Below are 13,047 nucleotides of genomic sequence, written 5' to 3' on the forward strand. Positions count from 1 at the left end.
GTATTGAGATTCCCAATGTGATGTCTGCCATGTTACTTTCTTTGGCCCCTACCATATGCTCCTCATCCTGCTCCATATGACTTCTCAATTTTTTTTAAAAAAAATCCTTGTACTCTAAAAATGGGAATAGAGCGTAGCGTGCTGCAAAGAAAATAGCATTATCAACTGTATTTCTAGTAATGCCTCTGGCACCATATTCATTTGATCCATAAATCTCCTTAAGAAATAAAAAGGTATTGAATATATATTGAATCAATAAAAAGACAAAAGAATCTAGGAATTAAAGGGAAAACCTATGGGAGCCAAAAGGGAGAATTAATAAGAAAAGAGGTTGTTTTGCAAGAACTACATCTGCAGTTTTTGTCTTGTGAGTTTTTGCTGTAGTATGTTTTTTGTGCCCATGACACATTAGAAGGATGCATTTGCCTGGTTTATGTGTTCACTTGTATATAGACATGTATGGTTCTGAATGGTATTCATTCAGTTTTTATGAAATGGCTATTTTTCTAGGATTTTCACCATTGCCATTCATTGTTGAATAGACAAATTTCCACCAATTGTAAAAAAAAACCCTATAAATTTCAAATAAACCCTCTCATCCTGAACATTCCCAGATCACCAGATAGTTGGCAGGCAGTAATCTAGTGATCCATAGAGTCTGCCCTCTTGAGGTTTTTTTTTCTTTTTAATTTATATATTTATTATTTTTGATTATAATTTTTATTCATTTTTATTTTATTTTATTTATTTTTGTCAGAAGCATTATTTTTGTGTTTATCCTAAGCATGTTTAAACTTAGTTACTGATGATTGACCTATTATCTCTGCTGGTAGTTGGTTCCAAGCTTCTACTGCCTCTTTCTATGAAGTAATACTTTCTAACATTACTTTTGAACTTCCCTCCTGTCACTTTGAGGTTATGCCCCGGTGTTCTTGATTTTTGCTTAATATTAAGAATGCCTTCTAGAACCTTATTAACACCCTTAATATATTTAAAGGTTTCAATCCTGCCCCCCCCCCCTTTCTCTTCTGTCCTCCAGGTTGTACATATTCAGTTCCTCAGTCTCTCCTGATATGTTTGTCCCTTAGACCTTGCACAATTTTTGTTGCCCATCTCTGGTCTTAGTCAATCTTATCAATATCCTTTTTTAAGTGAGTGAAACGAAACATTTGTAATTGAACTCACTCATATTCTTTTTTATCCTTATTACTCTTGTCTATATCTTCTCTTTTCCCCTGGTGCATTTATTTCTTACTCAATTGTTGGTACTCTGTTTGCAATCCCTCTGGGGCAGGGATCTCTTTCTTTCATAAAATGTTTTATAGACTGATATGTAACAGTAATTAATAATAAATTAGGTAATTATAATATATAATCAGGTAATACAAGCTTCAACTTGCATAAGTCCAATAATTTTGTAAATTGGAATGGGGTTTAATTTGACAGGAACTTTGTGTGAACCTAAGCTTTCAGGAAGTGCTCCAGTATTTTTAACCTATTCTTCATTTCTAAAACATTCTCCTTTGGAAAGCATCAGATAGATTAAGATGCATTTAAGGAAGGATTTTACTACACAAAAAGATGTGATCTTTAACTGCTGGACAGCTGTAGTTCTTAAAGAAAGTAGCAGGGCAAAGGGTGCAGCCAACACCTGTTCTACAGAGAGCTTCATGGAGACATCTAATCTCCTGCTGCTCTCAATTGCATGGCACCTCAAGATATCTTGGGTGAAGGATTATACATTTGGTTAGTTACAAATGTCAGATGTGCTTATGTAGTCTAGAGATGGCTTACCCATAGTAGACCATACATTGTGGAAATATTCCATTTTGTTTTCAAATAAAGACCTGTGTAAACTGACTCTAGATTTTGCAGCTTTCAGTTTGTGTGAACTGAATGAAAAGGATTTTCTTTTTTATGTCAAAGAAAAGTTTGGCGTAGTGCAGGGGTAGGCAACCTTGGCTCTTTTATGACTCGTGGACTTCAACTCTCAGAATTCCTGAGCCAGCATGGCTGGCTCAGGAATTCTGGGAGTTGAAGTCCACGAATCATAAAAGAGCCAAGGTTGCCTACCTCTGGCGTATGGTTAAGGTGCTGGCTTAGAATTGTGAGTTCTAGATTGTGAGTTCTAGTTCTGCCTTACACATAAAAGCCAGCTGGATGACTTTGGCCAGTCACTTTGTCTCAGCCCAACCCACCGCATAGGGTTGTGGTGGTGGGGAAAATAGGAGGAAGAAGGATAATTATGTATTATTTGCCACCTTGATTTACCTTTGAATTAATACATGTGGAACAACATTAATAAATAAACAAAATAGTTAGATGCTTCATTCTCCATTGGATTTCAGGCATTAACAATGAAAGACATGTTGATACTCTGAAAGCTGTTGGACAGTTCATTCATTAAACTAACCTGACTAGCTATTTAGGGTTTCTATTTAAAGTGGTACATTCTTGCTCTTGAATGCCACTCATGTTAGCAAGAAGCTTGCAGATAATTAAAACTGGAACTAAACAAAATTCAAGAAGCGTGTAATTGAAGTACTACCTTTATTGGATTTTAAGGAGTTGCCCTATGACACAGAAAATATTTAAAGAAGTGGCTTATTTAGTTAATCTATATGTAAGTGAACAGTTTAAAAGACTACTAGTCTAAATTAACTATGAAGCCCACCCACTGAGATTATCTCATAAAGGATTCTCATTGTTCAGATTCATTATGTGCAACCATTCAATAATTCTAGATAAATGCATAACTAAAAGGTCTATTACACTAATAATTTGCACAAGGATAGATGTGGGGGGCACCATGCTTAGTTAATTTATTATTCTGCTAACAATTTCTAGAGTAGCCTTTCCTATGAGAAATTATGTTAACATGCTAGTCCACCGAGGACATAATACAGCAACAAGATGATGTGCCCATTTAATCCCTTTAAGAGGCAAGAAATGCCCTGAGAGCAAAGTGTCAGAGAGAAGAATGAGGATGATTAACCAATGGAACCTAGATTTAAAGTTTGATTCAGCGTATTACAAAGATAAGACTGAATTAGGATTGACTTCTGGGGAAGCAGTGACAGGCTAAAGATCATTCTGCAGAGAAGGTAGCCAATGGCTACGTCAGAAAGAGGAACAAGTGAATGGATCAGCTCCTCAGAACTTCTTTCCAGAGCAAGGAGGGAGCCAGGATCACCCACAAGTGATCCATACACAAGTTCCTGCAAGGAGTCTATAAGACAGCAGTCTCCAATGGGTTTTACAACTATGGAAACCAGGGAAAGTCATCTCACCTAAGTTTGCATACTTCCTTTCTTAACCACCTTAGGAAATTGCTTGTTGATGGCTTTCCGGGCGTTAACCTTCCTTCAGAAGGGAAAGTTTTATTACGTTAGTGAGTTTCCTTCTATCCTTGATGAAAGATGTTTTATGCATGTTTAAGGACTTTACAAAGAGGTTTGTTTCTTTTTATTTTTGTATAAACAGTAAAAGGGTGACCATGATGTTGATTTTGGAAAGTTATAAATAGATGAAGAGGCTAGAGGAACTTGACATAATATTTCCTGTGGGTTGTTTCAAATTTTCAACCAAAGATTTTGAAACTAACTGTAAGAAATCCTCCTGTGGGAAAATGTTTTGATTAGGAAAAGAATACGATAAGAGGGATTTTGAAAGTTGACTAGAGGGAACCAGAGAGTACTAAAGATTACAATTAAAGAAGATATTAATACAATTGAACAGTATTATTTGACTGTGGAAGGATATTTGAGAATAATGCACTGAGAAATTATTCTTAAGATTATCTGCTACTATAAAATGGTTTTAAAATAAATTACAGAAAAGGAATGGATTTTATTGTACAAAAGAGAGATTGAGGGAAACTTGAAAGTGGATTTAAAAATGACATTTACAAGAATGATATGGGGAAAAATGTAAACCACAAAAGTGATTTACAAATGAAACTTGCTGATGTCTTAATAATCAAAGAGGACATACAAATAATAAATCAGAAGAGAGACTTGGATAGGTTTCTAATCTTAGATTTACAAATGAATCCTATTAAACTAGTGAAGAATTTCTGAGAGGAGACAAAGAGAAAATAGTAAGTAATCTAGTTGGACAATATTTAAAAGTATCAAAATCAAGTTTTTAAAAATAAATTGAAAGAAAATAAACGTGTGTTTCTGGTAGCTCTTAAATGACTTTTTTTAAAACCAAGGCTGAATGGCAAAGCTTTAAAGATTTGTTTATAAATAACAGAAAGACAAGGTACAGTATGTAAAACTGATTTATTTGATTATGATTAAAATGGATGTATTATTCCTTGTAGCTCTTAATGGACATTTGCTGATTAGGATTGAATAATGAGATTTTCTTCATTTGCCTGTTGATAAAGATATATGATATATGAAGAAGTGATCTTTTAGTGAAATATCAAAGAAGGTGTTAAGTTACTGAAATTGTTTCTATTTGTTTGGAGGGAGTGATATTTCTATATCTTTCTTATTACATATTTTCTTTTTTTGGCTGTGTTCATGTTTTTATATTCTTTTTAGTTTGTGTTAGTTTTTCTCTTGTATTTGTAAACTTTAGTAGGAATTCCAAAGGTGCTTTTTTCAAGAGGCAATTGGACTTTCTTGTTTTTCTTTGAAGACGTTTTGCTCCTCATCTAAGAAGCTTCTTCAGAGCTGAAGAAGCTTCTTGGATGAGAAACAAAACGTCTTCAAAGAAAAACAAGAAAGTCCAATTGCCTCTTGAAAAAGGCACCTTTGGGACAACCATGACCGAGAATCTCCATAGACATTTAGTAGAAATTGTTATTTTTTTTAAAAGGCTGAATCAGAGCAGGAGAGGCATTTGAACACATTTATGAATGTGATTTTATGTATTTCTGAAATAATAATAATAATAATAATAATAATAATAATAATAATAATAATTATCCCTCCCTGACTACAGTATTTAGCGTGTTCTCTGATGGCATGTTTATTTTCATATCTTTTGTTTGATATGGCTGTCAACATCAAACAGGGTAATAAACTCTAGTGCTTTGTACTCAATTTCCTTTTACGCTAATTTATCTATCCTCTTTAGAGCTCTACCCCCACCAAGATACATCATAATGTTTAAATACAGAACTCATGTTTAAGCATCAGAGCTCAGGATTTCCAACTTCTTATATTGACAGACCCATAAATCACATTAAATTAAGTGAATTACTGTCCCATGCATCTATAGCTTTAACAGTATTTATGTAGTGTCATCTTACCCTGTCCAGAATGAGAAGGAAGAGAAACACTGATATTTGAATTGGGAAGTAGACCTCTAATAACATAACAGCAATATATCATTCAGATTCATCAATTCCATTAAGATGCCATTTTTAGTATCAAAGCAGATTTATATCACTGCCTGCAACCCCCCCCCCCTGCCAGGATTTCTATTTGTACTTCAGATGTTACCATCTGCATTTAATTATGGGAATAACCTTACTTTGTATCAAATTATGTACACAACGTGGCTCAGAAGTCAAAATAAAACTCTAATTCCTTTTTAAACTATGAATGCCAAGCCTAACATTATAAGCAAAGAAGTGTACTTACAAGTCAAATCATTTAATCTATTGTAACAGTTCTAAAAATGGCTTGTCGTCTTGCTCAATTATCCACTGACTTCACCAGAATGCTAGAACATTTCTGGCATAATATAGAGTGTCTGATTTCTTTCCTTTTATCATTTTAGCCCCTCAACAATTCTGTAAAGGAGGCTTGGGTAGTGGTGACTAGATTCACATTATCCAGGAAGTTTATCTGGCCAACAAGGAAGTTAAACTTGAATCTCTATGTTCCTAATTTAACACTTTAATCCTGATTCATACTCCTTTTTTCCATTTATATCCTTCTTTTCTTCTATCATGTAACTCAATACATTGCTAATTCCCTGGTAGTCTCTCAGGTAGCCACTCCAATATTGAACATTTTTATTCGGTATAGTTATTGCATCATTCGTTCACACCTTTCCCTTTTATACAGACATCATATTTACCCCAAAGGAGTTTTACCCTGAATTTCAGGAAGTGTGTGTAATTAATTATTAGCTTCATCTATTCATAATCCTATAAATCCTGCTGTGCTGAGTCATTGCAATGGAACTATTCTTGAAAAGGATGAGTGAAGAACATTATGACTGTATGCCAAGAGTGTACACTCCTTAAAGAGTCATCCAAGGTACAAAGGTCCTCCTAGCTACCCCATTAAAGTAGGCAGACACCTGTATTGAGCAGAACTGGCATAGGAAGATGCTGGAGACAGAATTATCACTTTAGTAACAACAACAAAGGCATCCTTTCATACTCTCATGGATAGAAAATATAAAATGATTGGCAATATAGTGTGGATGATGAGCCCCTCAGATTGGATGGTGGTTAGCATGCTATTGAGGAGGAGTTGAGGATCTTTCAGGGCACATGTTTATGGTGTGGCTAGATGGCCTTTGGGATATCTCGTTTCTGATGTTACTTTTCAGAAGAAGAAACTTTCAAGCTACAAAGACAGAATTATAGTGGAAAGGTGGAATGTAAGAAACATGAATATGGAACAACTCAGCACAGTGAAAGATTAAATGATCTACTACACACTGAGACCTCAGGCATTAGACAATTAAAGTGGACTGGATTTGGACATCTTCAATTATATCCTGTATGATCTCTTCCCAATCCAGTTCTTCAGGTCTTCCATTCATTGCCAGTGTAATCAACTTCATCTACTTTGCAGCTTGCCAACTTCTTCACTTTCCTTCCAGTTTTCCCACCATTATAGGCTTCTCAAAGGAAAACAAGAATAGAGAGAACCAAAACAAACATTTTCTGCAGTGTCTAGTTTTCTCAGCTTGTCAACTTAGGGTCATATTCAGCTGAAATCAATTCTAGTATTTCCTTTCCCCCTTCCCTTAAATGTCTGTATGTGACACATTTGTATGTGCACATGTGTATATGAAAACATACACAGGAAGGAAACGCAGCCTTCCTATAAGATAAATTCTAAATCTTTTATTTACATTATCTCTTCTGAGTTCAGTATATGAGAAATTACATTCAATGAACGGAAATTCTAAGGTTGGCTTTTTGGAATTGCTAAAACAGATGTGAATGTTTTATTTAAATAGTTCCATTTGAGTAGGATTAAAGAACTAAACAGTTTTTACAACTTTTTGTTCATAGATTTTTATTGTTAGTTGACTATAGTTTCAAGTTGAGCTAAAAGTAGAATGTTTCCTATTGATTTTAATATTGCTGGATTGCCACCAAATTTTGAAAGCTATTTATTCAGACTTCTGTTCCCTACCTCTTCAATTGCATTATATATAGTTCAAATTTCTTTCAAAAAACTTGACCTTTTGCCAGCATTTCTTATTTAAAAGTCTCTCTTCTTGTTCCTGATCAACACAGCTGTTGCTAGATTTAAAAGCATTTGACTTCAGCCAGCATGGTGGCTAAGCCAATTAATACTCTAATACAATCATTTCTGAAAACAAGTACTTTGGCAGAATAAAGAATGGGATATATCTTGCCTAATTTGAATTGGCTCTTGCATTGTTATAATGGTAGAAGTGACATTTTGGATCAGAGTAGTCTGAAGCATCTCAAAAAATGAGAAAGAAATATCAAAAGGAATTAATTTCAATGTTCTTTAAGTACTTTTTAACACCACCTTTCTTAATTGTAATTGGTTCTTTAAAAAATAATGCCAATAGAACATTGTTTTGATTTGTTAAAAAAAATATTCTAGACTCAACAGGTGGCAGTACCTGCCTAATCTTGCCCTGATTTAGAAGCTAACCAGGCCTGGCACCTGATTAGAACATGAATGGGAACACTCTTGGGAATAGCAAGAGAGTGTAGATTAGACTGGGGAACTGAAAATCATCCTGGAAAATGGCACCAGGAAGTCTTTAGATTGCTAGGATAACTGCATGAAATACGTATGGATTTACCAGGAGCCAAGCTCAAATCAAAAGAGACCTTACTTTAAACTTGTATTCTTTATAAGTAGATGAATCCATGTGCCATATCTTTTCTCATTAGGCTTTGAGGTAAGTAGATTTATTTTAGCCATCAACTGCACTACGTTGACCATAATAATAAGAGCTTATCTTATTCCTGTTCTAGCATTACAGAGAACATTTTAGGTTGTTTAAACTTCCTTTGAACCCTAAATCTTTTTCCAACATACATCAATTCTCCTCAGATTATTAAACAATTTTGGAGACTAAGAAATTATGCTTCTAGAAAGCTAACGTGGCTGACTTAACAATGACTTCATAGTTTTTCCCCCTAACAATTTAAATAAGTAATGCAGTTGAAGAGATGGAAGAAGCATGTGGACAGATAGTTGGTAAAAAAGATAAAAGAACCAGGAGTAGGCTACCCACTGGCTCCATAATATTCTGGCAACTCTTGGGGTGATCACTTGTATTGCAACAAAAATTGGGCAATAGTATTTTCCACCAAACTATGGCAACAAGTGTCTGCTTCACTTAAACATTCTTCACTACAGTATGATTGTCTGAAAAGAGATTTGTTATCGACCTGGCTTCATCATCTGTATCTTTTTCAATGTGCCTTCAGCATGTGCAGAAGTCATTATAAGACTCAAAGCCTAAAGTGGGGAAATCATGGCATAGACTGAGAGACTAGTAAAGCAGGGCCCTTTATCTATGTGAAGATTTGCTGGACAAACAAGGAAAAGAGAATTACATTGAGATCTCCAGTCCTGATGATTGTGGAGCCAGAGTTGGTTTCAGTGAATAAATTTCAGGAAGGAAGTTATAAACAACTAGTACCTTGGGCAGAATAACTGAACCATTTATCTTTATAGAAATTTCATTAAACTTCTCTTATAATATCAGTGAAAGACAAATAATGTATTTTTATCTCCTAAATTGATTCATTCAACCCTTGCTGTTCATCACTAGGTTGTCTGTATGTTAGTATCTCCTGAATATTCAGCACACTTTGAGCCTCATTCAATACGTTTCTTTGAATACACAATAACTTTTATAACTTTTATTGTTCTTTCTGGTTTACAAGTGCAGCGCATGGACATAGATAGCCATAAAAGTTTAATAAAGATGGCTGAGAGAGGTTGACTGTATATTTTGGAAATAAATTGAAATAAATCATAGGAACTATTTTGTAATAGGCTTGTATGGCACACTATGCTAAAATGAAGTAAATCAGCAAAATTCAAAGACCTCATCTTTTTTGTTGTTGTTGTTAGTTGCGAAGTTGTGTCTGACCCATCGCGACCCCATGGACAATATTCCTCCAGGCCTTCCTGTCCTCTACCATCTTCTGGAGTCCATTTAAGCTCATGCCTACTGCTTCAGTGACTCCATTCAGCCACCTCATTCTCTGTCGTCCCCTTCTTCTCTTGGCCTCAATCTTTCCCAGCATTAGGCTCTTCTCCAGTGAGTCCTTCCTTCTCATTAGGTGCCCAAAGTACTTGAGTTTCAACTTCAGGATCTGGCCTTCTAAAGAGCAGTCGGGGTTGATCTCCTCTAGGACTGACAAGTTTGAATGCCTTGCAGTCCAGGGTACTCGCAGGAGTCTTCTCCTGCACTATAGTTCAAAGGCCTCAATTCTTTTGCGCTCAGCCTTTCTTATGGTCCAACTTTCACAGCCATACATTGCAACTGGGAAAACCATGGCCTTGACCTCATCTTACCTCATCATACCTTTATTAAGGTATTATTTTCATTTTGAATAAATTACATTTCTTAAGTATTCAAAGCCTCAACATTATTGATACTGAGAAAAAGTAGTTTTGTCAGGGACAGAACAGCTATTGACACTTAGAGGATGGTTGGTAGGTGGGGAGTTTTTTGTTTTGTTTTGTTTTTCATAAAGATTTGGCTAATTTGTTTTAAAATTGAGTTGTTCAGCTAGAATTAAAATTGTGTTATGGTTTTGTTTGTTATCTCTTTTTAATTGTGTGTTGCCTATATGGAACCTTGGGTTCTTTTGGCATCTTCCATAGAGTTGATTTTTGTTAAATCCTTGTTTTTCTAACAAATGTTTAAATCCTGGAAATGAGCAGTTGCCTTCTAGCAACTGTCTTAGATTGGCTGAGCTCCAGACTCCCTAAATTTCTGTTTGGTTTTTGTTTTCTTTTCTGTAGACATCTTCAATTCTCTCATGATGGGATCAGATGGGATGTGAGAAACTGGTTTATAGTACAGGGATGGTTGCAGAAGGGATCTAATTTTCCAGCTGCTATTTATTCCCAGGCATGGGTCACCTCAGAATTGAAGTACTTCAAATGGAGAGAGCAATTCGGCCCTGAAGACACCTTTCTTATTACATATGGCCCAGTATTAAGCCATTCAATGGCACTGCTGGGACTTCAAGAGTATTTAATTTTTCCTTCCAAATTTATAATTGACAGCAAACCACCTTTGCTGGCCTGTTTTTTTGCCTTGGGCCAATTCAAAACAACTCATGGACTGCTTTTTGTGTTGCAATCACTTTGCAATTTCTCAATGACTGCACTTTACCCTCCTTGAAGCAGTATTCCTAAAACTTACCTGGGAACATGTTTATTCATTTCTCACTTATAAGAGTTAAAATCCAAACATTTTTGGGGGGGGGGATACAAGAACTGAAAAAGTGAAATAAATAAAGCTGCAAGAGCATCCGTGTTATGTTACTGCCCATTTATAACTCAAAGTAAAACTGCTCCCCGTGTGCAAACCAGAATTATGCAGAATGTCAATTAAATCAACTGTAATCTCCCAGATACATTTTTTTATTGCTGGATTCATTAGATAGGCTCTTAAGGTAATGAATAGTTGTCACTTTTACCAAGGACTGCTGATTCCTTTATAAATGATGACCACTAAAAATGCAGAAGAGACATTTTAAAATCTGGCTATATTTACACTCTGCCTTTATACTTGAAGTAAAGTAGAATTTAGTATGATCCAACGTATTATGAAAATCACTGCTAGAAATCAGCTCTGTACTTTAGGACATATACATTTCAGAACATTTGTTTTAAGGTTTCCTAAGAAAGCAACATAAAAAGCACAAAATCAGATAATTTGTTTTTATCAAATTCCAAAAATCTATTATTTATAATGTATTTTGTTTTCTTTCTTCTAGCAAGTCCACACGCAACACCATCGACTCTTCATTTTCCAACATCACCCATTATTCAACAGCCTGGGCCATACTTCTCACACCCAGCAATTCGCTATCATCCTCAGGAGACTCTGAAAGAGTTTGTCCAACTTGTCTGCCCGGACGCTGGTCAGCAGGCTGGACAGGTGGGGTTCCTAAATGTAAGGAAGCTGTTTCTACTTTTTTTCAGAAGTTTTGTTTCTATAACCATGAAATGATAAGAATAGATTTGTACACATAAGAAAATCATAGTGTTTAAGGGGCCTAAACCATCCCAAAATAAATGTTCCATTCGTGTTATGATTGGAGTTAATATAATTTAAGTGGTCGTTATTTGGCTACCTTATGCCCATAATTTACACCTTCTACATGCTTGAATTTAATCAATTTTTGCCCATAATGAAATCTACTAAAGTTTGATGTAAGTGATGAATGCAATATACTACAGGTAGTTGTCGACCTACGACCACAATTGAGCCCAAAAGTTATGTTGTTAAGTGAGACTTTTGTTAAGTGAGTTTTGTCCCATTCTTGTCACCGTTGTTAACTGAATCACTGCAGTTGATAAGTTAGTAACCCAGTTATTAAGTGAATCTGGCTTCCCCATTGACTTTGCTTCTCAGAAGGTTGCAAAAGGTGATCACATGACCATGGGACACAGCAATGGTCATAAATATGAACCAGTTACCAAGCATCTGAATTTTGATCACATGATCATGGCACTGTTGCAAAGGTCATAACTGTGAAAAACAGTCATAAGTCACATTTTTCAATGCTGTTGTAATTTTGGTCACTAAACTGTTGTAAGATGAAGGCTACCTGTATATATGCTAACATTTTACAATGGATCGAAGATTATAAATAAACTAACAGTTCATATTGACCTAAATACCACTTAGACAGTGCCACAAAAGTAGTTAATACTATCACAAATAGTACTCAGATACCTTACTCTGAGTAAGCTCTCAGGACTACACTGTGAAGGAGGCATACAGGGAAGTATAAAAGCATCCCAGGTCTATGTAAGCCTTGAAAACCCAAAACTACTATTATATCTTGCCGAGTACGTTTTACTACTTATTTGGAAAGTGGGACACAGTTGAATTGTCAAATATTGATCACATATTTTATCAAATTCTTCTTACATATAAAAAAAAGCATTTTTATTAACAGATTAACAACAGACAAAACTATACTGGTTACAAAAATTATTGACAACCTGTAGAAGATTTCAAAGTAGCTACCAAAAGATTTATGAGATGCTCGGCCTTTTTCTGACATACTACTCTGCTGCTGATTAGCATCACAGAGTCTGCATGATCCTGTTCCAGAATGTTTGAGAACCTGAATTGCAGCCACAGAGAAATCAAGGAACCAATATGCCACAGAGGATTTGGGCTGCCCATAGCCAGTTTAGCGGTTCAGTGAAACTTTTAATTGCAGTGGAATGGAAGCAAAAATTGCCAGTTCTCCATTTTGTGACCACGTCAAGGAGGAAAAAGCACATGAGGAAAAGGTTTTTTTCTTTTTTTGAATATTAATTTTATTTAAAATTACAATTAAACGATTAAAAACTAACACAAACTAAAAAAATCAAAGAATAAAAATAAAAAGAGCAGAAACTAAAAAAATAGAAAAGAAAGAAAAATAATATAGTAAAAGAAAAAAAACATACAAAGAAATGACTTTCCCCTTCTTCACAAGTAAACAGTTTTAGTAACTTAATCACTTTCTCTTAAAATATAACAAATGATCTCTTCATCCCATATCCAATTTTTTATCTATAAACAAATCCTTAAATCCTAATAATTTAGCCCTGGTCAAGTAAATCGATTAAGACTTCCCAGAGATAGCAATATATCTATTTTAAC

At 35.0% G+C, this 13,047-nt stretch overlaps 1 protein-coding gene across 1 annotated transcript in view; it reads left to right on the plus strand.

The window, feature by feature from the left end:
- Window positions 1-13,047, plus strand: part of LOC107287079 (nuclear factor 1 A-type) — a 112,652-nt gene that overhangs the window by 63,304 nt on the left and 36,301 nt on the right. The window contains exon 7 of the mRNA XM_015815539.1: window positions 11,159-11,337. Coding sequence (XP_015671025.1) covers window positions 11,159-11,337 — 179 coding nt within the window. The remainder of the gene's footprint in view (window positions 1-11,158; window positions 11,338-13,047) is intronic.

This window comes from Protobothrops mucrosquamatus, unplaced genomic scaffold (assembly GCF_001527695.2).
Source record: "Protobothrops mucrosquamatus isolate PMUCROS unplaced genomic scaffold, P.Mucros_1.0 scaffold347, whole genome shotgun sequence".
Lineage (NCBI taxonomy): Eukaryota > Metazoa > Chordata > Lepidosauria > Squamata > Viperidae > Protobothrops > Protobothrops mucrosquamatus.